The sequence below is a fragment of the Orussus abietinus genome, unplaced genomic scaffold (genome assembly GCF_000612105.2).
Source record: "Orussus abietinus isolate OABI.00-Male unplaced genomic scaffold, Oabi_2.0 scaffold72, whole genome shotgun sequence".
NCBI lineage: Eukaryota > Metazoa > Arthropoda > Insecta > Hymenoptera > Orussidae > Orussus > Orussus abietinus.
The window spans coordinates 326124-349863 of record NW_019394233.1 but is presented as its reverse complement, the minus strand read 5'-3'; the positions used below and the strand labels follow the sequence as shown (position 1 = coordinate 349863).

At 53.9% G+C, this 23740-nt stretch overlaps 1 protein-coding gene across 2 annotated transcripts in view; it reads left to right on the top strand.

Annotated features, from left to right (window-relative positions):
* LOC105702324 (homeobox protein homothorax) overlaps positions 1–23740 on the top strand; it is a 307253-nt gene that overhangs the window by 121119 nt on the left and 162394 nt on the right. For both annotated transcript variants that reach the window (XM_012429814.2, XM_012429813.2), the window contains exon 8: positions 20602–20610. In XM_012429814.2, the coding sequence (XP_012285237.1) occupies positions 20602–20610 (9 nt within the window). The remainder of the gene's footprint in view (positions 1–20601; positions 20611–23740) is intronic.

Sequence of the window (23740 nt, the reverse complement as noted above, 5' to 3'; positions counted from 1 at the left end):
TTCTCGGCAAGAAGAGTATTACCTGCTCGTCCCACCTCCGATACCGAGAAAAATTCCGGGATCACCCAAGACGTTTCTCCGTGCTCGGTGCATATCCCGTGTCCGAGGTTTCTTCTCGGGTCCCTCGGTCCGCCTAGTGTTTCGCGTAATTACGTTTCTCGCGTGTCGCCCTCTCTCTCGCGCCTCCGCTGCCGCCGGTAGGTCCGTCTCTCTCGTACTCACACCGGCCAGCCTATGCGGGTCACTTAATTGAGCGGAGCGGCCCGAGCGAACGATTTGCGGGCGATAGGTTGAATTATTTATGTACCGGCGAACCTCGCGCCGTCATCCACGGATTAGCATACATCGATCGACGGGCGTGAACGGCCAGGTCGATCGGGGAGGCAGAACCAGCCTCTTCTCCTCGTCGCCATGATGTCTGCCCTGTCCTGAGCGATCCACCATGTTGCTATCATCCGAGTGCCTCTAGAAAGGCTCGATTCGCGGAAACGATGTTGGGTCTGTGATAGGTTCCTGGGATTGCAAAGGCTCGTCGGGTTCCGGACAGGGAGGGCAGGTTATCAGGGACGTCTTGACCGTTTTTCTTCGCTACTGATATCTGTGGTATCGAGGTCATCCACGGGGGAGAAATTACGGATTTTGAGGATGAGTACGAGTGGGCGATTTTTTCATCGAATGTGGTCACAGGTGGAGGCGGGTGCAAGGTGCAGGCGTGGACTCTAAGCTCTGTGCAAGAAATACCGTAATCCATGCAAGGGATACCTTGATCCTTGAAAGGAAGCCACGTTATCCAGGACCTCTCGACTGTCTTTTTTCTTATTTCGTCGGTACCTGTCCGTCGTTCGTATCGTTGGTATCAAGATCCACCACGGGATGAAAATGGTGTACGTCAAGGATGAGCTCGAGGTTCTAAGGTTGAGATCCTTCGGGAGCCAGATAAAAATCTGTCGCCGTGGATATCGGAACGAGGTGGAGGCGCGAACACCGCGGTCGATCTCGGCAACCCTTGGATCGGCGAGTACATGCGCGAAGGCCAAGAGGTGCTCGGGGCTCGAGCGGTCGTAAAGCTGATCCCTGTATAATTTTCAATCGCCCCCGGATTTGACGACCTCGTCACGGTGCCCGAGGTTCTCCCTCCGCTACCTCTCGTGGGGGGCCGAGATAAGGGCGGAACGACGAGGTCGCAACGACCGGTAAAAAGGTGATCTCCTCGGGATAATGCCGGAGGAAGAGGCGAGCGCGACCAGACGCGGACCGGGAGGGACCCACTAGGGGCGGCCACCCCCGGATCGTCTGGGGTGCCTGCGGAGGCAGTAAAAAGACAATGCCCTCAAGAGCCACCCTTTCCGGATCTTACTGCCGCCAAGTGCCGACGAGGGTCACCGCGAGGTGTCCGACCGAGGAGCCTCCTTTGTATGGGGAGCCGCGCTGCCCGACGACACCCTCGAACGAGTCGGGGGATTCCACTTTACAACGACTTTGCATCGTTCCTTTCGCGACCCTGCCCGACTTTGCCCGACTTTGCCACGGTGTTTCGAGCCGGGATCGTTTCCTCCACCTTGGGAGCCTCTACGACCCCCAGGGCCGGTAGCCCCATTCGAGTTAACATCCCCAACCAAGGATTACTTAAGGCGATATGAAAAGGTTATTCTACATTAAGAAGAAATAAATCATTGGTTACCAATGGATTTTAATCTTCGGTTAACATAATTCTTGTGGATGCAACACGAGTTGCACTAATACAAGTTAAACTAATCATGGTTAAAAAATTCTACCCTTATCACGGTATGAGGTAATCTGCCCTCGGACGCTTTTTAGGACCTCTCTCGGCTGCTTTTCTTCTGTGAAGAAGATTAAGACTTAGAGATGCTTTTTTCCTGACGTTGCTTTCTGATATTTCTTCCCAAAATCACGTGGTTAATGGCAAGGTCGGGGGTGGGCCTCCAGCCTTGAGCCCCATAGAGACGGATATGGCGTTTACTGTGCAGTCTGGGATTTACTGCCTTGGCGATCGTCTTAAGCCCTTCTAGACGTAACTCACCCCCAATGACTCGATAATTACAGTTTCCAGAGGGGGAGATTCGCGACTCGCGATCCTAAATTCGCCGAAGGGGTCCTTCGAATTTTTGAGATCGATGGGCGCATCCCCGCCCCCCTGGACTCTTCATTCCCAACCCCCCAGAGGGTGTTAACGACTCTCCGATCGAGTATGCCGATCTCGGGTGCCCATCGATCGTGTCGGCTTCTAATGTCTCTCGGAAATTAAAATCGCACCCTCGGATCCCGCAGTCCCTCGCGCAGTCGATGGCAAAACTCGCTCTCGATTCCGGTCCTCGATTTAATTCGAGGATATATTTCTTCCCGGGCGTCGATAAGGGACCACTCGAAGAGATTCCTTCATAATCAAGTTGCAGGTAATACTCCTCGAGGTTGTCAAAATCATATGCTTCGAATTGCAGCCTTTGTTGCCGGTTACCATGAGATGCTTCTATGAATAGGTCGTTCTCTCATGAATATTGCAAAAATTTTTCTTTTCTTTTTTTTTATTTTCTTCAATGGCGCCGCGGAATTCTAGCTTCTCAAGGGTAGCATGGACGTCACATGGTGACGTAGGTCGCCTGGGTGCTCCTATTCAAATATCAAGCTGTCGTTCACGGTCAAGGTGGTTTCCCATCGACAATCGATTCCACCTACGCCAGGTGGAGGTGGCGCAAAAGCGACGAGCGTAGCCCTGCCCACTCTTCGAGAAGTCGTCCTTACTCTCGGCTAGGAGTCCCCTGAATTTTTTCAATTATCTTTGTATACAGCATCTTCGTACTTCCCCCCCGTATACGCGAAATTCCTGTTCAAAATTGAGATTTTTTAATTTTTTTCTAGGAGATCCTTTCATCTCTAGATTGCAAAATTCGCTACTTTTTGGGGTCACCGGTGAAGTCGCGGGGTTGGTCTCGATTTTCACATTTATCCTGCTGTATCCTTATGTTTTTTGGAAGATACGCAACATTCGAGGGCAAAACCAACATTCGTGAATTTTTTTTAGTATTCATCGACCCTGAAGAAGAGAGAAACGCGACTTTTTGGCGTCACCGGTGAAGTCGCGAGATTGGTCTCTCTGAACGTTTATCCTGCAGTGTCCTTACGTTCCTCGCAGAATACGCAAAATTCTAGTGCAAAGCCAAGATTCGTGACTCTGCCCCGGGGTATGTATCGAACCCAAGAAAGCGAGAAATGCGACTTCTGGGCGTCGCCGGTGGAGTCGGCCGACGTCTCACTCCGACGAGCCCGCTCGGATAATTAAACGACAGGTCCTGATCGATACGAGCAGCCTTCCGATATCCGTCGAGGGTATCCGTGGAAACTCGCCGGCTCTCCGATAAATTATACCCTGCGCAGTTTACGCGCCGAGGAATCGGGCCAGACTCGTCCGAAGTTCCGTTGGAACCGCCCCGACGGCTCTGCACTCCACCGTACTGTACGCGAACTACCGACATAATCCGGTTACCACTCACAGCAGGATCGTTCCGAGAGAATGTCGGCAAAATCACTCTGGGGTACTCTTATTGCGGAACGGGAATCGGCCGACCCACGTTCCCACCGAGAGAGTGACGGTGCGATGCCGCCTTTTATCCGCCATTATTTTTGTTATTTATTTCCCATGGCTCGTCGTTAACGAAGCGATCGTTAAGCCAAGACGTCTCGTCGTTCCTCGAGTTCGCGAAGAACGAAGAATTTAATCGGTTTAATCGGTTTAATCGGTTTAATCGGTTTTGGAGGAGACTGGTCTCTTCCTCCGAGGGGCTCTGTACGCTCCGACCGCCCGAGGGGGTCTAGTGCGTCGTTGGGGGTAGCCGAGGGTGAGATCGATCCCTGCGCTCGAAAGTGCCGTCAGTTCGTTATCTGGCCACGTATTAGTCGAGGCTACTCCCCGACGAAGTGATTCGTCCAGGATCAGGAGCGAGTCCGGAGTCACGACTCGCCCCAGAAGCGCGCAGATACCGGCGGGCCACATACATCAGGATCCGGGGCTAATCCGATACCCCTAACAATGTGCACGCGTCGGAATCTTCTTAGATCCCCGCCCCGGAGGCCTTCGTCGGCTCGACGGATATGGATTTTGGATTTGGCCGAGCACCGGGGGAAGAGTGCGCCCAATCCGAGAGGAAAGCCGCGTAATCTCGAGCTAATAGCCGCGATTTATCGTGGCTCTCGAATCGCGGGAGACCGAGGCCCTGAGAGGCGATCGATCGACCAATCGAGGGACTCCGAGACGGGGACCGTGAAAATCCGACCGAGTCGGACTTACCACCGCGCCGAGATGAGGGAAAGATCGCCCCCTCCCTTCGGACGTTATGTCCCCTTCCTATCCACAATACGAAAAAATTTCCTATATAACTGTTACTCCTGACATCTTTTCCCACGACTTTCATAAGGCGCGTTTCTCCCTATCGAGCTTTGGGACGTAGATACGCACCGGTTTTCCTCCCGGTCTCTCTCCTCACGCAGGTTGGACTTACGACCGCGCCGAGATGAGGGAAAGATCTTGCCCTCCGTTCGGACGGCATTTCCCCCCTCCTGTTCGCGATACGAAAAAATTCCCTGCATAACAGTTGCTTCTGACACCTTTTCCCACGACTTTTGTAAGGCACGTTTCCCCCTATCGAGTGTTGTTACGTAGATAGGCGCCGGTTTTCCTCCCGATCCCTCTCCTCCCACGAGTACCCACGGTGCCGGTATTCCCGAGTATTCGAGCATTTCTCAGGAGGCGCGGGTCGACTTATCGCCACTTCCCGCTCAGTGACAACGCGCTTTTTATTGTCTCTTCCTGTCGGCTGTGAAAGGGCGCCTTTCATTAATGGGCCCGCGCACCAGGCTCGTGAATTAACCTGCCGTCGTTTGTACGTCCCGCGTGCGGTGCGTGCTCGCGATAAGCCCTCAGGATCGGGCCGGCACAAATATTTGACCGGGTAACCGGCTCTCCCCCCGTGTTTGTCCCCTTTTGCGAGAGATAGCGCGGTGGCAAGAGAACACGGCCCCTCTAGAAGAACCAAGCTATCGCGCCGTGTGCGTATCCGAATCTCGACTCGCCTTTCCCACCTACCCCCGAGGTGGAAGGTCGCTTGGTGAGCGATGACACCGCTGGAATCGAAAAAGCTCCTCGAGCTCTCCTCGAATTCTCGTCGATACTTGTAATCCTCGCTTGTCTTCCACGGGACGATCGATCCTAGAGATAGCAGGCGAGCACTGGCTCGTAGCTACGAAATTATCCGAGGGATCTGTCGAGAGGAACCCCTGGATCGTTCTGATAGAGAGATAGACACGGGGGGAGGCAAACAATCTCAGGAAGAGGCTGTGTTATGAGATAATCCTATGGTGGACGTCGATAAGCAGACTGACCCGAGGCTTTGTCTAGTTCATGCCGATCGACAGTTAGACCTAACCAGTTCACGCAAAGGTGGGGCGATAAATTCGGCCGAAATGAGGGATGGAAGCCGCGGAAGCGATTTCGGACCCCCTTAAACGGGGGTGTGCCCAGCCGGCCCACCTTTTAGCGCGAAAGCGCCCCCGGCGTGGAAAAGCTCGCACGCACGGCCGACTCGCCCTTAATAAATGACATCGCGCCCTGAGCCGCTCTTATCGTGCAGCATCACGCCAGAGCGATGCCCGATTTGAGTGATGCTGGCTTGGAGATCCTTTCATGAATCTTCGCAAGGAGAGTCCGGGTACTCTACGAATGAGGGTCTCCAAAAATGCACTTTCGACCCCTTAAGGTAATATGAAAATTCTGTCAAAGAGGTCTCGTTCGTGAAACTTTTCTCCGAACTAATTGTACCAAATTGTTTAAAAACTTTACAACGTAAATATGTAAGCTGTAAGAAAGGCCCTGTCAGCAATGAAATTTTAATTTTTAAAAAATTTGTTAAACGTTTTCAACGTTTCGGTATAAAAAATGAAAGTTCTTGGGTGTCAGGACCTTCCTTCTAGCCTCCATGTGCCACGCTCTAAAGTTTGAAACGGTTCTGTACATCTAGGTCGGATAATAGTATCATAAATACCACCTCTGACGCCACTCTCACATTACCTTAATACATGGCACCGTGACTTCAGAACCTATTTTTTCTTTTTTTTTTTTTAGCTATCACTTGTCATCATACGGCAATTTTAAGGGGTTGTAGAAATGAATCAGTTAAGGGGACGTGAAACCCTGAAACTAATCGGCTCGGGTAAGACGGTTAAGGACACTCCATAGACACTGCCTAAGATTTTGGCACATGACCGAGGAGTAGCTGAGAAATGTCTTGACATTTTGAAAATGTTTCTTTTTCAAAGAAAGTCTGTGGCTCCGTCAAAATTTTGTTGTCAAAGTGTCTCGGTTTGAAGCGCTTGTTTCTGGGTGTCGCATCGCCTTAAGATGTTCATGTGGGAGAGGAGCGTTGTCCGATCCATGGTGTGCATGGTGCGTCGTCCAGGACGCGCCTTCGCCCACGCACCCTTCGGAATGCTCCCCGAAGGTGCAGGAAGGTGAGCGGAGGTGCGAGGTACTCCACCACGCCCCAATTAGCCTCGGCGAAGGTTTACGGCTGCAGCCGGGGGGCCCCTCTTCCGCGGTATTTATGATGAGAACGTCCGCACCTGTGGTGACACTCTCGCACCATCCTACATCAACCCCTCGAAGGCGCGAGTGTTTTATGGTGCGAGGCTAGCCTCACGCACGCCCTCCATGGCAAGAGCACCATCGACACCACGGTGTGCCCACACGTCTGCCGGGTCCCTCCCATGGGAGCGTCCCATGGGAGATCCGAGGGAAGAACGAGGAATTAAGGTGATGCGAAACCACCTTCGAGTAAGACACTTTCCCTTAAAGACACTCCACCGAGATGAAATTCTAGCCCATGTCCCATAATTCCCTAAGTAGCCTACATCTTTTTAAACTCAAATTTTGAAAACGCGACGTTCCTTAGCTATCCACGAATCACAGGCAAAAGTTTCAGCCAGGGCGGTGGAATATCCTCCGAAAAAAGTGTCTTACTCAAGACACGTCACCTTAAGGCGACGTGAAAATGGCGGAGGGGACAATTTTATGCAACTTTCCTCCAAACCGAGTGCACCGAATCATTTGAAATTCTACCACGTGAATGTGGAGGTTATAAAATAGGTTCCCACCCCCGTGAATTAAAATTACATATAAAAAATGTTGCGAAACGTCTATAAATAAATTTACAAAAGATTAGAATTTCACGGGTGTCCGGACCTTCCTTATAGCTCACATATCGACGTTGTGAGTTTGAAACTATTCCATACCGCCAGTTCGGAGAGAAGCTTCACGAGATCTCTTTGACGCCACTTTCATATCACCTTAAAGCCCCGCGATATCACCGGCGACAATCAAGGAGCTGTTTGCGCTAGCGTACATGGCATTGCACCTAGGGGGAGGGAAAAGAGGAGGGGATTACCGTGGCATTGGAAACGGCCCCGAGTTTCCTCGAGGATAGCGGGTCGGCCTCGTCTTCCGGGAGCGATCGGGACCCGGGGGTCGACTAAATCCCCGATAATTACCGGCGAAGATCTAACCGGCGGTAGTCGTCTCGTTACTCCCGTTGGATCGCGCTTGGCTCCCTCTGGGTGGGATTTACGGGGAGCGCCCGGAGGATTTGTCGAGACGAGCTCGCGCCTCGGAGATGGCGTTCGCGGTTTCCCTCGCTCCGCTCCGAGAGGACGCCCAGGAGCAGGGGGCGGGGAGGGATAGGGAAAGTGACGTCGCCGGCGGTATATCCGTCCGTCACTGTCGGCTCCCTCGGGAAGCGTCGTCTCTGGAGGAGAAGACACGGCCCGCCGCCGATATCGAGATTGACGGGGACGAGCGAGGGTGGGCTCGCGAAAAATGCACACGAAATGCGGAAGCTTGCGACCGGGTCTCGATAAAGCTCCTGATGGACGTCGACGCTTGACGCGGACGGACTTTCGCGAAGTGCTTCCAGAATCTCCGTGGAGGCCGTACTTATTTGCCCTAAAGTGCAGCTCGATATATTCAAAATGGCGCGACGACGATAAACGACATTATTCGCTTGCTTAAGGTGATTTGAAAGGGTGAAGAGGGGAAGGACACACGCGCGCACACACACAGACACATACACACACACAAATGTCAAAGTATTTATAAATCTTTTCTCCAAACTGAACGTACCGAATAATTTGAAACTCTAATACGTGATTGTGGGGGTCCTGATGAAGGTCTTGAAACTCACGCAATTTAATCTTTCGAAAAAAAAAAAAGAGAAACTATTTCTTTGGTTCTTGTTCGGGATAAATGAAACAATTTTTTTTTGTCGCAAAATTTCGTGAGTTCAACAGCTTTATTAGGGCCTCCATATTCATGTGGCAACATTTCAAACGATTCGGTATATACAGTTCGGAGAAAAGTTTGACGAACGAATTTCCTCGGACGACACTTTCATGTCGCCTTAAAGGTTCCTCTAGTAGAGGGCGCCGAGGAAATTTGGGAATCTCTTATAGGACCGCTTCAAGGTACAAGGGATATTTCAGAAATGGAGGGCTCTTTTTTCTCGAGTCGATTTCCAGTTTTACCAAGCTCTGGCGATGAGTAGATTCGGTTTTGGTCTTGATCCTGGTATGAGTCCTGGTCTTGCTCAGTCGAGGGTCGGCGATGATTGGTCCAGTTTTGTGAAATGATCGAGACAGAATTCGTTCTTCACTCCTGGGCTCGGAATCTAAGAGTGACCAGGGGTGGAAAATAAAGTTAAAAAGCGAGACTAGAGCCGGAATTCGATTTGGAGATCTCTCGAGGAGGTCCTCGAGGACTGGGAAAGGGTGGCCCGTGGACTCGATTGCATCCGGCGGTATCGCTCTCTCGCACCCGCGAGGCTTAATCGCATTCGGGCGCAATGTCGCGGAAAATTTCATTTGAACGAGGAACGCGCTCGAGAGAGCGGGCGAGACTAATGGGAGAGAAGAGACCGGGAAGAGCGGAATCCCGCTGCGACTTCGGCCCCGAGCGCCGCGGCGCACCCCGACGTCTCCGTCGCGCATTTGCATACCCGCCGGCGACGAGTGCCCGAGAATTCGCAGAGTGCTCGCGGTACTCGCAGAGCAAGGTGCACCGAACTTTTCCCCATCTCATCCCAAAACACGATTTTCGTCAAATCCCAAAGTCTCGTCAAAAAGCCCCGTCGACGTCGACGAAGACCCACGACGCAAGAAAGACCCACGAAAGGAAATATTTCTTCAAACAAATGCCGAAGAAATATCTTCTCGATTCAAAGAATCTCACTGAAATAACCTCAAATAAATTGCGACCATTCCGAAGAAGTGTCGCATCCAATTTATTCGAGTTCATTCCAGTCAAATCAATTATTCCTTGAATAATTGATTTGATATAGCATAACACGTCGCTGCTCATAAATTAAAAAATGATCGTCGAATAACACCGAGCCGGTTGTCGAAGTTCAATGATGTCGCCGAAGAGTGCCTTGTCTGGTTTAAGATTACCGAGGTATCGTCGCTTGTATTCGTCCGACGAATCGACGGATATTTGGAATCGAGTCGACGTACTTTGGCGAAGGGACGCCGAGGAGAGAGGGGCCGGGGGGCGGCGTCGCGGCGCTCCCTCGTAAATGCATCGACCGCTACTCGCTGCACCGGCGGGAGAACGTCGCTCGAGAGTGGGCAGGGTGCGCTGTGCATTTACATTTACACCGAGACTGATTGAATCTTGATTGAAAATCCACTTAATTAACGGGGCCCGGCTATTATGTTTATTGGCAGGCCAAGTGGCATGCTAATGCGAGCGCGGGCCCGGGCCGAGCACACTACCCGGGATCTTTCGGAAGGGAACTCGCCGGTTAATTGAGCGCCGATCGATTCGTCCTTCGTGTACATCGACGCCAGGACGAGGCTGTTCCCCCGGGGTACGCCACGGGTATAGGGATTCGACGGGTCGCAGGATTCGTCCGCAGGGTGAATTCCTCGAGGAGAGGCGAAAAATGCCTTTGAAGCGGATGTAAAAAAAAATATTAAAAATAATTGAACAGTGGATTCGGGGGGCGAGGATCAAACGATACGGCTTCAGTTGGAAGAAGTCTCTGGGAGTCGGTGAAGAAAAAATATATACAAAATTGATAATCAGGATGTAAGGAATAAAATACGTATTTAGTGACGCAGGGAGACATGGGGTGGTCGACTTAGCCCGGCGGATTTCGTAAGACTCTTGGAATTATTAAGGAGAGGTAAGTGAAAATTAATAAACAGGGTGTAAGGGATAAAGTCAACGTGGGACGGTCGGACCGTCGAGTTAGGAAGTCCGGGTTGGCTCGGAGGAAGTCTGAGAATCGTTAGAGGCGGACTTCCGGGTTCCGGAACTCGCAGCTTCCACCGAGGTGGGGGAAGACGTTTAGCGAGTCGCGCGGACACACCGGGATTACGCGCTGCCAGCATAGCGCGGAAATAACGAACGACGTGCGACGCTCATTAATTATCCGGTCGCTAATCACCGTAATTACACGGTGCGCCACACCCGGGGAGAGGGTCTCGCTCGCACTTTCCGCGGACGCTCGCGGGAGGTTAGGTCGCCGGTCGGGGACCGATCGATCGATCGATCGATCCGGACGTCTTTCTTCCCGCGCGCGCCGCGCCGGGGAACGAGTTATCGCCGAGCCGGCCGCGGCCGTTTTATGGAGTTCTAAATTGCGTCGTCGAGCCGCCGCCGGCAAGAAATATGACAGCGGATCAAGCCCGATCGAAATACAAAGAGCACCGTGCCCGGAGCGAGCGACAGGTGGCACCTACAAAAAGGCCTCGCGGCCCGGTCGGGGATCGCGAGCCGGGACGCGCCTTCCTCGTCGCGGCGGACTTTGTCTCCAATTAAGCGCGCCGTGCGGACAAATTAGGTCGCCGGCTTCCCGAGAGCCGTTGGGATCGCGGATCACTCGCGGGTCGAGCTTGCGAATCGCGATGGAAGCTGATCGGGCTGCTATCGATTCGGGTTCGGCCTCGCGAATTGAGTTCCCGGATGATCGGCTTTGTGAATCAAAGTCGCGGATCATCTGGCTCCGAAATCGAGTTCGCGGATAATCGGGCTGCGGAATTGAGTTCGCGGATGATCAGGTTGCGGAATTGAGTTCGCGGATAATCAGGCTCCTGAATCGAATTTGCGGATAATCAGGCTGTAGAATCGAGTTTGCGAATAATCACGATGAGGAATCGAATTTGCGGATTATCAGGCTGCAGAATCGAGTTTGCGAATAATCAGGATGAGGAATCGAATTTGCGGATAATCAGGCTGCAGAATCGAGTTTGCGAATAATCAGGCTCCTGAATCGAATTTGCGGATAATCAGGATGCAGAATCGAGTTTGCGGATAATAATCAGGTTGCAGAGTCGAGCTCGCGGATAATCAGGCTTGCGAACTAAGTTTGCGAATCAATCAGGCTTGCGAACTGAGTTTTCGAATAATCAGGCTGCGGAATCGTTTTCGCGGATAATCAGACTCGCGAATTGAATTCACGGATAATCAGACTGCAGAATCGATTTCGCGGATGATCGAGCTCGCGAATCGCGGGGTCAGCCCGCGGGGCCTCCTCGGCAGCCGCACGAGTGCATAAATAGGCAAGCGGTTAACGCGGGTCCACCGCATCCCGGACCGGTCGGCTAAAACCATAAACCATAGCGCATCCGAGACCTCCTTTTCGCGCGGCGCCGGTCGTGGGACCGTGCGAAGCCGAGTCGTGCATCACGGCCCCGGGTGCGCGCGCATATCGCCCCGGCGTGTATGATTGGCCGGCAGATGTCACTCGTTATGTAAATGTCCGAGTGTTTACGAGGCGACACCTGCGGTAACTAGCTCCTCGGAGCCCAGAGAGTCGCTCTCGGCCGCGGCGACTCCGCAACGTCTCTCATTCCATCCCTCTCCCACATCGCCTTCCCCTTAAAAAAATACGACATAACCCTTCCGTCACTTTTTCCACTTTTCCCCTTCCATTTCCCCGATTTCCCGTCCTCGTTTCTTAATACCCATACAAATCCAAGAAAAACCAAAAATCCCCCAAGAAAACAAATTTCGGGACCAAAGGACCGACGCCGAAAGAATACATTTTTAATTCAAAGAATTATTACTCCGCCCAAACAAATGGTCACGATTCCATAGAAAAATCATCCATAGACAAACATCCAATTCCCGCGATAATGATTATCCTTAGCGAATTGTCACAATATTTCTTCGGCACCATTCAAAGAAATACTCCTCCAATTCGACGAGCCTTTTCATTCGATGTATACCCTCCACCTTTCGAACCCCTTCCGCTCCTTCACCATTCCAAGGGTCCCATGGGGCGTCGAATTCTGCATCAGGGACCGGTTTCAAGTCCAGGGTATCCGAAACCGCGAAGAGAGTCAGCGTCCAGCGATCCCCCGATCGGCCCTGGCGGCGACAAATCGGCCGGCGGTCGCGCGGGGCTCGATTTGTCATCGGAACCCGAGCGGCCTAAGTCTCGGTATATCTCGTTCTCGCCGAGGGCAGTCTCGTCCAGGTCCTGGCGTCTTCCAGGAGGTAATTGCGTTAGATAGCGCCCGGGCTTATTAATACCCCGGTCGCTCTCCCGCGCGAGGAGTCCGCGGCCGCGCGGAAGGATAATCCTGGGCGCGATATCGCGGGGAGAAGGGGGGCGGAGGGGCGCGAGCGCCGAGAGATAACGGACACGGCATTTCACTTAATGATAACCCGAGAGTCCTCGGGGCCGAGATCGGTCCTCCAGAGGGATCCTGCGGACTGGACTTCTCCGTCGTTATCGGTCCCCCCGATCTCGACGACGCCACGGCTAAGTATCAAGGAGCGCTTCGACACTCGGTCTGCCCCCCCCCTCCCCCCGTCCCCCCCACCCCCTAGGGACCCCAGAGGTCCTTTCCTCCCGAGTATCTTACTCCGAATACGTGTACATGCCGAGTGCATATGAATGCACGCCGGGTCCTCTCTCTTTCTCCCTCCTGGGGAGGATCTCGCTCTTCTCTCTCCATCTTTCTTCCTCGCTCTCCAGGCTTGGCTTAATAAAGCGTTCCCCTCTCTCTCTCTCTCTTTCTACTCGGGGACACGGTGCGCGCGTTATCGGCCGGCTCTACGCCGGGCAGCGCCTCGTAAAGCACCCGGGACTCCTCGGCCGTAACGAGGCACCGGCAACGAGGAGAGTTCCTGAGAGGAAGAGTCAATCTTGACTGCATATGTGAGAGGTGCATCGCGGATCCGAGTTCAAGGGGGGAATGCACCCCCGAGGAGGTTTGGGTGAAAATTCTTTTGTAGCTCTTGCTCCGTTGCGGCAACGATTACATGGAAGAGAAAAGAATGGCCAGGGAAACCACGATTTGGATTACCTTCCCTGGAGGTTATGGCAACCGGAGGAACTTGGTAAACGCGGGAGAACAACTCGTTCCTTGGAGTTACCTTGACCAAATGGGGAGGTAACCCTTGCCATGTTACGCTGATTACTGCAACCGCCTTCCCAGGTTGCTCCAAAGTGATTGCAATTGCAGTTGTGGGTTTCCTGATTTTTTTTTTTTCTTTTTCCCGTGTTATGTCTTTTTCCCGTGTTATGTTATGTCGCGTGGATGGTGGGATGAATGGGGCTTAGAGTGATGGAGATGGGAGAAGAGGGCGGAAAAGTTGCGAAAAAGTGCAGAAGGATGCAGAAGTATGCAGCTTGGACGGTCGCGCGAATACGGCTCGCTCTTGCTATCGGGGATAAGGGGGTAATAGCGCACTATGTAGAGCGCTATCGCGAATGTTGCAGTTAAGTGTCGTTAGCGAGTCACGTGCGTCTATGGAGTCGGAATTCTCGCGGTTAAGTGACAATCGCTATCGGCCGGTATTTATGGCGCCTCCTTTTGCCACAATTCCTGATATTTGCCTCCTTATCGCCAAGGACTGACGCTCTCTCCCTCCGCGGACGCCATGACGAATACGTCTGTTATGGGGTCCCTTTAGGTCAACATCCGGTATCCCTCGCGTAGGCACGGGAGAGGACCGTTTATGGGTGTTTTCTGGGTTCCTTTATTTTTCTCTTTCTAGGGCTTTTCTTTTTCTCTCTCTTTTTTTTCTTCCTTCCATCAGCGTTCGCACCGTGGACCCGGCGACATAATTCGATATGGGATTTGCATGCCTACGTCGGGACGCGTAGCACGAATCGCGAGTATCTCGTTACGGGGTTTTCGAGCTTATTCGAGATCGTCGAGGGTACGTTGACGGAGTAGGCATATGCAAATGGTAGAGGAGGTGTAACGACCTGAGATGATAGGTCTAGTAATGGCGACTTCCGTCTTGGGGGGTGGACGGCAGATGTTGGCGGGACGCGGAATGGGGGTTCGTATTTTTGGACACTGGTTCGCTATCAACTGCTGATAAGAGACGAGTCGCGGATTCGTTGCTGACGGGCGTTGCAGTTGATCGCGCGGAATGACAGACTGGGGTAAGGATTTGCGGGAATCGGTATTGGACATCGTCCACGGAGGCGCCTCCTCGAGCGATACTCTCGGCCCGACACCCGAGTCACCAGGAGTTCCTTTTATACCCATCATCCATGGGGGCATCTCCTCTTCGAGCGATACTCTCTCCAATACCCAGGGAAGGGAAAGAAACGCGCGTCCATTGCGTGCCGGTACGCCGTGCGTATCTCCGCGCGGGATCATTAGTATACGCGGTACGGCCGCATAACTAAGTGGATACAGTGGCGGCGCGTATTGCGGCCGACATGACGTCTTCCACGTCCCGGCTATCTCGCGCAGCACTTACTGGACACGGGAGATAATAACACGGAGAAGAAACTAGTTGCTAGAGGAGCGCCTTGCCCCTCCGCTCGCCTTGTCGGGCACCTCCGCCGAGTCCGCCCCGGAGGAATGCCTCGCGAAAAGCGGCCGCCAGGGGGAATGCGCGCCGAGCGGCAAAACCGTCGCGGAAAGGCCGGCACGTCCGACATCGCCGCGACTCGGCCAATGACTCCGGCCGGGCGTCGAGGAGCCCGCTGTCCCATGGCAAAAATCTCTCGTCCATGGCTGAGGTCCTTAAAGATCCTTAAAGATCCTTAAAGATCAAGAAAGACTTTTCAGAGAAACGCGGCCCCTCCTCCTCATCTCCCGTATCGCCGATAACTCAGGGCTGATAAGTCACCCCCCTCCCCTCTCGCCGCCCGGGGCAGGCGCAGCGAGGAGGCCCCTGCATATTCGGCATGCCGCTGACGTTCGCGCCGGACAGTTCGTGCCAGTGTTGGCAAAAAGCGCGATTCCGAGGCGAATGGCGGGTCCAGGCCTGGTCGGGTCACGGTTTTGTATCTTTTTCGAAGACGACGCCCGGTATGTGGCTCGTCGGGCGGCTTTTCGACGTTGACCTCCTCGCGGATGGGATCTTTGCGGGCGGTGATCCTCGCGAGGAGGTAGTAGGGCTCTCACCTCGCTTTCGAGATCCTGGGACCAGGACCAGAAGCTGAATCTGCACACACTTGGACCACGGTCTCGAATTTCGCGGCACCCTTGCGGTAGGGACCACCGTCTGGAGGTTCCTCGATCTCTCTCCGAATACCTTTATTTGATATCAAATGAAACGCGCCCCGAATTGGCGATGCCGACGGCGTCCTAGGGCTTCGCGCGCTGCGCCGCGACCGGCCTCAGCCGCAGCAGGCTGAGTCGTGGCAAGGTGCTCAACTGGCCCGCCGGGTATTCGCTCTACACCGTCAAAGGTGCCTGTTTTTAAATACATTGCTCGTAGAAGTTTCTGCAAGGTAGAATGTTTGTCAAGGTTCACGTACAGCTGGCGTTCGGGACTCTGGAGTGCAGGTGTAGAGTTCAGGGGGCACTCGTGTCTTCAATTCCGAATAAATTCTATAAATTAGAAAAATTAATAGAGGTGGCTATGTACTAAGGTAAGTACACTGAGAAAAAAGAGTTAACTGACTCGCGGAAACCTACATTGGGAAATAAAATTCTGCGACCCAATACCCCCAAAGAGATGTCCGATCTAAGATGCACAATTCGTTTAAATCAACATCAATTTTTTTTTTCCCCCAAGAAAACAATTGTCTCTTGCAATTGTATGTGCATTAGGCAACGATATAATATTTGCGTCAGTCAACTCATTTTTTTTCTCAGGGTATGCGAGTATGGGACTCCTGTTCGACTCGCGTGGGAAAACTGGAACACATTTGTGTACCGTTTTTCGAACGGGACGTAAAATCGAAGTCCGTTGATCGAGGTAGGGAGTCGAGTTTCGAGCATGGCGACGATTTGAGGAATGAATTCTTTCTACGGGGGACGGTGGACTAGACACCGGCAGGTGAGAGCCTCTGTCGTCGCTTCTCTGGCCGGTGCTCGTGAGTGTCACACGCGCAATCCGCGGCCGAGTGTGCGAGTCGCGCCGAGGACACACTGTCGCCGGGGGCAAGAACACTATTGAGTTAATCAACTAATTTATAATTAAAATTCCTCGATGCGAGCGAAGGGCTCCCGGCCGCAGGCCGGGGTGGACGCGCAAGAAGCGGCCGCCGCCTCGCCGGCATCCGCGCATCGTTTCGCGGTACGAACGGCCGAATTCATAGAACACCAATTAACCTTTCCCATCCCCTTCCTTCGGCAACTCTTCGTCGGCCATCTCATCCGGATTCCCGCAGGAGTTCCCCGGGAGCACGATGCGTCATAAGAAATCGACCGATCGCGAGTTTTCCCCCTTAAATCGGGGATGGCATCCCATTCTTAGTGAGCAAATGTTAGATCAAGACTGAGAACATAATAATCTACCATGGTAGTCTTCATTTTGATCTTGTATATCAATTTTGGCCTGCCACTTTTGAGTCTTGGTCTTCATCTTTCAATTTCGCTCGGGCGCACTTTTTGTAAGACCAAGGGACCAAGACCGATTTTGCTCATCGCTACTCCTTAAGGCGAGATAAAAGTGACGTCAAAGAGGTCTCGTTTGTGAAACTTTTCTCCAAAACGTTGTCCTCTCAGATAACGCTTTCATCTCACCTTAACGGGTTGATTTCGTTAATTTCCGATTGCGGACGAAAATAGGGAGATAGGAAAAAATAGGGGGAAAAAAAATGGAAAAAGAGACGGGTCATTTTTCCCAGGCGTGTATTATTAGGCGAGGACTTTCTCCGGTCTCGGGCCGCCCTGCTGGCGAGGATTTCTCGAGCCGGTCGGTAAGCGATCGCGCGTGTCGCCTTACCGATCGAGCGATTTATCGGCGCCGATTACCCTACACGAGGCCGACAAGGATCTCTCTCGAGGGTCGAAGACGATCGAGCGGCGCGTTCGGTTTCCAGCCGAGGGGATCGGCTCTCGTCCGGGCGCTCTCTCGTCTCGTGTTCCAATAATAGAGAGGAGGGCTTTTTCAGCAGGCGATCTCGTTGTACTCCGATCGGAAAAATCGGCGCCGTCGCTCGGCTCTCCGCGTCGCCGGTGCCGTCGCCGTCGCCATTCGTGGCTAATCAAGCAGAAATACCCGGGATGCCACTTACCGAGCCCTGTCATGGCCGACTAGACACCGCCTCGAGATCGCATTAATTACGCGCACCGGAGAGCACTCGGCCTGCTTCCTGGGAGGGAGAGACGGGGCCCCGCCACCCACACGGCGGGGCCTGGACCCCGATTTCCCGCCGCGACGGCAAAAAGGCCCGACACCTCGGGAATCCGGGCCCCGTTCGGCGGGGCCCACCGCGAGGTGTCGCGAGGGGAGCGCCGAGTTTTTACGGGCCCCCCGGGCCCCGGACGGAATTCCGCGGGGCGCGAAGCGACCCGGGCCCTGGGAAAGTCGCGACGGGCCCCGGGATTTATACTTGACCCCTTTGGATGCGGTTTTTATCCGCGGCCGGAGTTGCACCTTATAAAGCCGGCCGGGAAAGGAGTCTAGATCTCTCCGGGAGGATAACTCGACGGGGAAAGACGGGCCCACGGGCCCACGGGCCCGCTGGCGCGTCAGGCCCCGTTAAATCACGGCGGCGCGTCCAAGTGAGACGTTAAGTGCGTTTTGCCGGTTTCTCGGCGGAGCTACGGTAAAGGCGCTCGCCGTCCCACAAATCCCCATTAGGGGGGCCGTACGCGCAAGTTGCATACCGGCGCGGTCCCCGTAGGTCCCCGACGGGCCCCGCGTATTTCACGGGGCCCGCCGGCCCGGCTTTTTCGGCCGCACCCGATCGGCCGCGTTATGGCACCGATTCGCCCGGATTCCGCGGCTCGGTGCTGGGCCCGGGCCCGGCCGAGAGGGAGATTAATTAGGGAGGATGTTTTACTCGCAAGAATCGCCGCAAGAAGGCCCCGGCCGCCACCGCTCGCTAACTAACCGACCGAGTAGTGTGGCCCTCCGAAGGGACCTCGTCACCTCTCGGCAAGAACGTGCTACAAATTAAACCGGGGCCCCATCAACCGTCCCAGAGATTCGCCGGATTCGCTCTTTGGGGCGCGAAGTCCCCCCCTCACTCTCGAGAATTCAGGGGCTCGTCAAATATATACACCCGAGAGGATATTTAATCGGAAATCAGTGGAAACGATTTCTTTCTTCGAGAGCCGATTGCCGTCGATTTCATGTGACAAATTCCAATGCGATTCGGTAGCGAGGGACAATCGGCCTTAAAATTGTGACGATGTTTCGGTGATTTCCAACGATTTCCATTTTTCGTTCTAAGATCCATGATTTCCACGGAAATTCGAGCATTTAAAATCTATAATTTCCCCACGCGAATAACCTCTCGTACCCGCCTTTTGGAAAAGTCAGTTCCTCTGGATCCTCCTCACGGATGCATCGACCGAGTCGTTTCGAAGGCGGGTTTTTGCGGGGTCCGATGCACCTCGTTGGAGTGCACCGGCTGGTTGGCTCCGTCCTTTTGTCCGGCCGAGCGTCGCCGATCTCCGATTTTCCGCGATCGATCGACCGGCGATATCGGGCAATATGGCGGCGGTCTCGCTAATGGCCGCGTCGGCTCTCGTCGAGCCGGAGACGCGAATAACCCCGGGCCCGTCGACGCGATCCGACGTACGACATACGACGCGCGACATAAGCCGGTCCCCGAGGTGGAGGTGGATCGCGGAGCGTGCGAAAAAGTCGGCTCTCTACCTACATACTTGCCTACCTCGAGTCTCCCCAGCCTACGGGACGCGGTCGCGCCTAGGAATAATAAACGGAGATAGACGAATGCAGATAGCCGCGGTAAGTCCGTCTCCGGGCCCACGCGGAGATTATCTCAAGGAGTTACGATCGAGCTCTCTCACTCTCAGGGCCTTCCACGTTATGTAAACCCGGCCCGAGTTCGCGAGTCGTCGACTCGCCGATTCGCTCCGTCAAATTCGATTTTTTCCCTGCGAGCTGTAGGATCACTGCTTCCCCGCGCCGATCGAAATTTCTCTGGATATTTACGTAACCATTGGCTATTTCTATGCATAGAGCTTGTAGAAACGGAGGAGACGTTGCTATAGGGTGGTTAGTTAAATATATGAGGTGTCAGGAAGAGGTTGGACGGAGAGAGGTACCCTTAGGGTAAGGTAATGGGTTCCTCGAGCGAGATGTCGCTTTCCAGGAAGGGAACCTATGCCTGGTCGACGTTGCATCCTGGCTCCTGGCGCATCGCGGGACCTCCACCTACCGAGGTCGACTGAATCCCTGTGCCTGGTAAAAAGTGCCCCGGCAATGGCCGCTGCACGTGCGAAGGTCGAACAAACGTTTCCTGACCCGGCAACCGGGATATTAGCGGACTTACTATCTACTTACTATCTGTCCACTTTTCACCGGATATGAGAGTTTCCGATAAAAAACGAAGCGCCGCATCCTGACGTGTCGAGAGTGGCACGCCACCGGTCGATTCCCGATCTAGTGATCTGTGTCTCTCGATCCCGACCATGATCTAGGAAGAGACGGATGGCGCGTACTCGGATGAGAGAAATTAAGTTTGGAAAGTATTAAAATAAGTTACCACGGGGCCATCCTCCCAGGCTATGCCACACCCTCGAGGGGGTATCAACTCAGGAAAATACCCGATATTTATTAATTTATTTATCGGATTTTAATACTCACGCGAAAATCGGCCAGAAATCGCAAGCAGAAATAGCGCTAGAAATCGTTGGAAATCACTAAAACGTTGCGACAATTTGAAGGCCGGTTACTCGTTACCGAATCGCATTGATATTTATCATATGAAATGAAAGGCAATCGGCTCCGAAAGAAGGAAATCGTTTTCACCGATTTCCAAGTGAACAGCCCTTCGCGCACCCCCTATTTCGTACCGATGAACAACGACCTCCAAGGTGCGCATTTTTAATTTTTAAAGTATGCTCGGTATAGAGCGTGCGGGGGTAAATATCACGAACTCCTGCCGTGCCCTGACTTTGCATACATAGAAATCCCAAATGGTGATAACGGTTATCGTATTGTACTTAAATGTGGTGTTATCTCCCTCGAAAAGGAGTGATTACTGGCGGAACAAGATGGCCGCCACGCTTCTTCCCCCACGTCTTGAGTTTCACTCGCGAGGCGATTCCATTGATCCATCTCTTGAAAGATGAGATGATCCACGATCTCGAATGTCGCCACCCACTCACGATCTCTCCCCGTTTTCTGTGTTTCAGATGCCATGGGTAAGTGGACGCAACCTACGTTACATTTTCGATCGACCGGTTGGTAAGTCAGAAAGATGCAACATTACTCTCCGACCGGAGCGCGGAATTCTTCCGCCGAGACGACGCGGCGCGGTGACGCAGCCTCGCCGGGATCCGGGACGAGTAATTCGCGGGATAAATTCGCGACACTCGGGAACTCATTCTCTCTCTTGAGAGAGAGAGAGAGAGAGAGAGAGGACGACGTCGGCGATTTAATCCAACGGCTCGTTGAAGGCGCTCGCGCGCATCATTGCCAACTGCGCTCGCTCGTGCGTGCACTTCGGCTCGGTCGGTTGTAGCAGATCGCGCGGTTACCGATCCGTTACGGGCGCAATGGTCCTCGCCAGAGTTTCTTCGACGGGCCCTCCGTCATCCGCCGAGGAGTGCAATAATAAACCCGACGTGCCGGGTTAATTGGGCCGATTAGTCCGCGCGGTCCGTTTCTAAATTGCGATTTCCCGAACGGGATGAAAATCTGTAGGGGGAAGAAAAATATATCACGGAGTAGGGGTATTTCAGGGAGGGATCATTTAGGTGATGGGTGATTTAGGTTAGGAACGATTTAGATAAAGGGCCAAGACGACGCTCGGGAAGATGAAATCGCCAGGGAAAGTGTAGGAAATCATCGTACATCGGTATCCGAGTTTTCGGTATTCCTCCCGCACGAACGAATCCTGGGATGACCCTTTAACACGGTCCCTAGGGACCGACAGTGAACTTTCCGTCTAGGTGGCGTCAGTTCCTGGGGACTGACACGACATCAAGAATCCGATATATAAAAAGTTCTGCCTCCTAAACGGAAAGCTCAGCAAAATCGGTTCCGCGCTTAACGTGTTAATCGGCGACTTCCATGAGGTTACCCGTCGAGAAGGGCAATAATAATTTCCCAGTCGCGATGAAAGTCGGTTTTAAGGAAAATAATCTATCACGAGGTAGGACCATTTCGGCGAGAGGCAATTCAAGCGATGGGCGATTTAGGTTAGACGTCTGAGCCGAGGGACGACTTAGGTTAGGGACCAAGACGACGCTCGGCAAGATGGCGGGGGAGGTAGGGACCGGGGTATCCATCGCCGAGCAAAGTGTAGGAAGTCATCGGACATCGGTATCCGAGTTCTCGGTATTCCTCCCGCACGAACGAATCCTGGCATGACCCTTTAGTCGGCGACTCCCACGAGGTCGGGTTCTCGGGTGTCGCGCGGCGAAAAAGGAGCTCGTATCCGTCGAAGATCGAATGACGGCCGGGCGGCTTTGGGCTTTGAGGGGGCCCCCGGAGGTGGGGGCGAGAGGGAGCGAGAGAGAGAGAGAAAGAGAGAGAGGGACTCGATCGTTTCTCGGGAAGTGCGGGCCTTTTTGCGGAGGCACCGCGTGTATCTTCCTGGCGTAATTAGGTAGTATAGTCGGACGTTAAAATAACGAAGGAGCCGGCGTCGGAGCCCGATAGTCGAGAGGGGGCGCGAGAGGGGCAGAGGGGGGCCGGTCCCTCGGGCCGCGCCGGGCCCTCCTGACTTGTCCTTAATGAAACCTCGAAGAAGCAGCGGGACTCCGCAGCCTTCGTCGGTTCTTCTGGCCGGCGCGGAGAGAGCGCGCACTCGACCGATCGACGACCGGTCGACGTCGTTAAGACGCACCGACCGCGCTAACGGCCGCCGCCGATATTCTAGGATCGTTACGGATCCTCGATATCGCTTGTAAAACTGAGTTACACGATTTTTCGACATTTTCGTGCGCACCTTCGTTGTCCACCGATCGATCGATGACCGGTTTACCTCGTTATCGACCGCCGCGGATACTCTAGAATCGTTAAAGGTCCTCGATATCCCTTGCAAAATTCAATTTCCCGATCTTTCGACATTTTCGAGCACACTTTCGTTGTCACCTGGTCGATCGACGACCGGTTTACGTCGTTAAGACGCATCGACCGCGTTAACGGCTGCCGTGGACGCTTAAAAATCGTTACAGGTCCCCGATGTCCTTAGGCCCTCGATTTTTCGTCATTTTCGAGCGCACCTTCGTCACCATCCGAGGAACTCTCGCGATCCCGCGAGTCGGGCCGGTCCGGCTCGCGGCCCCAGCACCCCGCGAAGGGTCCGACCAGAAAGACCCGGTGTAGTTTTTCTCCGTTAATTAGTTGCATTTTTTACGATCTCCCCCGTCTACCGGCGGCGTTGGCTCTCCGGGGCATAATGTCCGGCTTGTGTCTCCCGGATGGCCGGCCGACCCACTGACGGACACATGTGGTCGGACGCATGAGCGCCGACCATGTGGCGTCCGGCCCGTTTCGTGTAATTGCACCTCGCGCGCCTCTGTGGGTTTACGTAAACACCGGGAAACGGGAAGCCGCGTTCCTCCTCCCTTTTCCTCATTTCCTCCCTTCTTTCTCCCCGGCCGTTCCGCCGTTCCCAATAAATTCCGACGGCGGTCGAAAAAGGGGATGACCCGGTCTCCGAAAAATCCCGACCCCGGATCTCTTTGGGTAATTAGAATGCAAATCCCTCGAGAATGGGCTCTCGGGTCCGTCTCCGCCGTTTGCCTTCTCGCTCCTCGCGAGCGGCCGGCTGCGTTTAATGCGTTTTCGGTCCTGGAAGCAGTAAAGCGCGTCGCCTTTTATAGCTCGTTATTCCGCGAACCGATGAGAACGAGCCGGGCTACCATGTCGCGCATCTCGCGCCCGCTTACACAATGTCGTCGGCGCGTCCCCTCCCCGGGGTCTCTTTTTGCATATCCAGACCCATACCGAGAGAAGGCCCTCCCCGGTGACATTCAAGATCCCGAGATGAGCTCGCAGACGCCTTGGCGCCTCCCGGGGCCCGAGGGGGAGGACCCCCCGCGGGTCGGAAAATACGACGAAGTCTGCGCTGCGGTCGCCCGACAAATAGATTACGTGCCGCGAGGGTTTCTTCCGAGGGTTGCCCCAGGTCCGACCTCGCACATGCCGCTCACGTCCTCATCCTCCGATGGATCCACCCTCTCGCACTATGGGGTGGAGGCGCCCCCGCCCCCGCCCCCCGCGAGCTCCAAAAATTACTGCGCATCCTCCGGAGCATCCCAGCCAAATCCACTAACCGGTCCGTTATTAAATCTACGTCCGCATTATCCGAGCGGCCCCCCC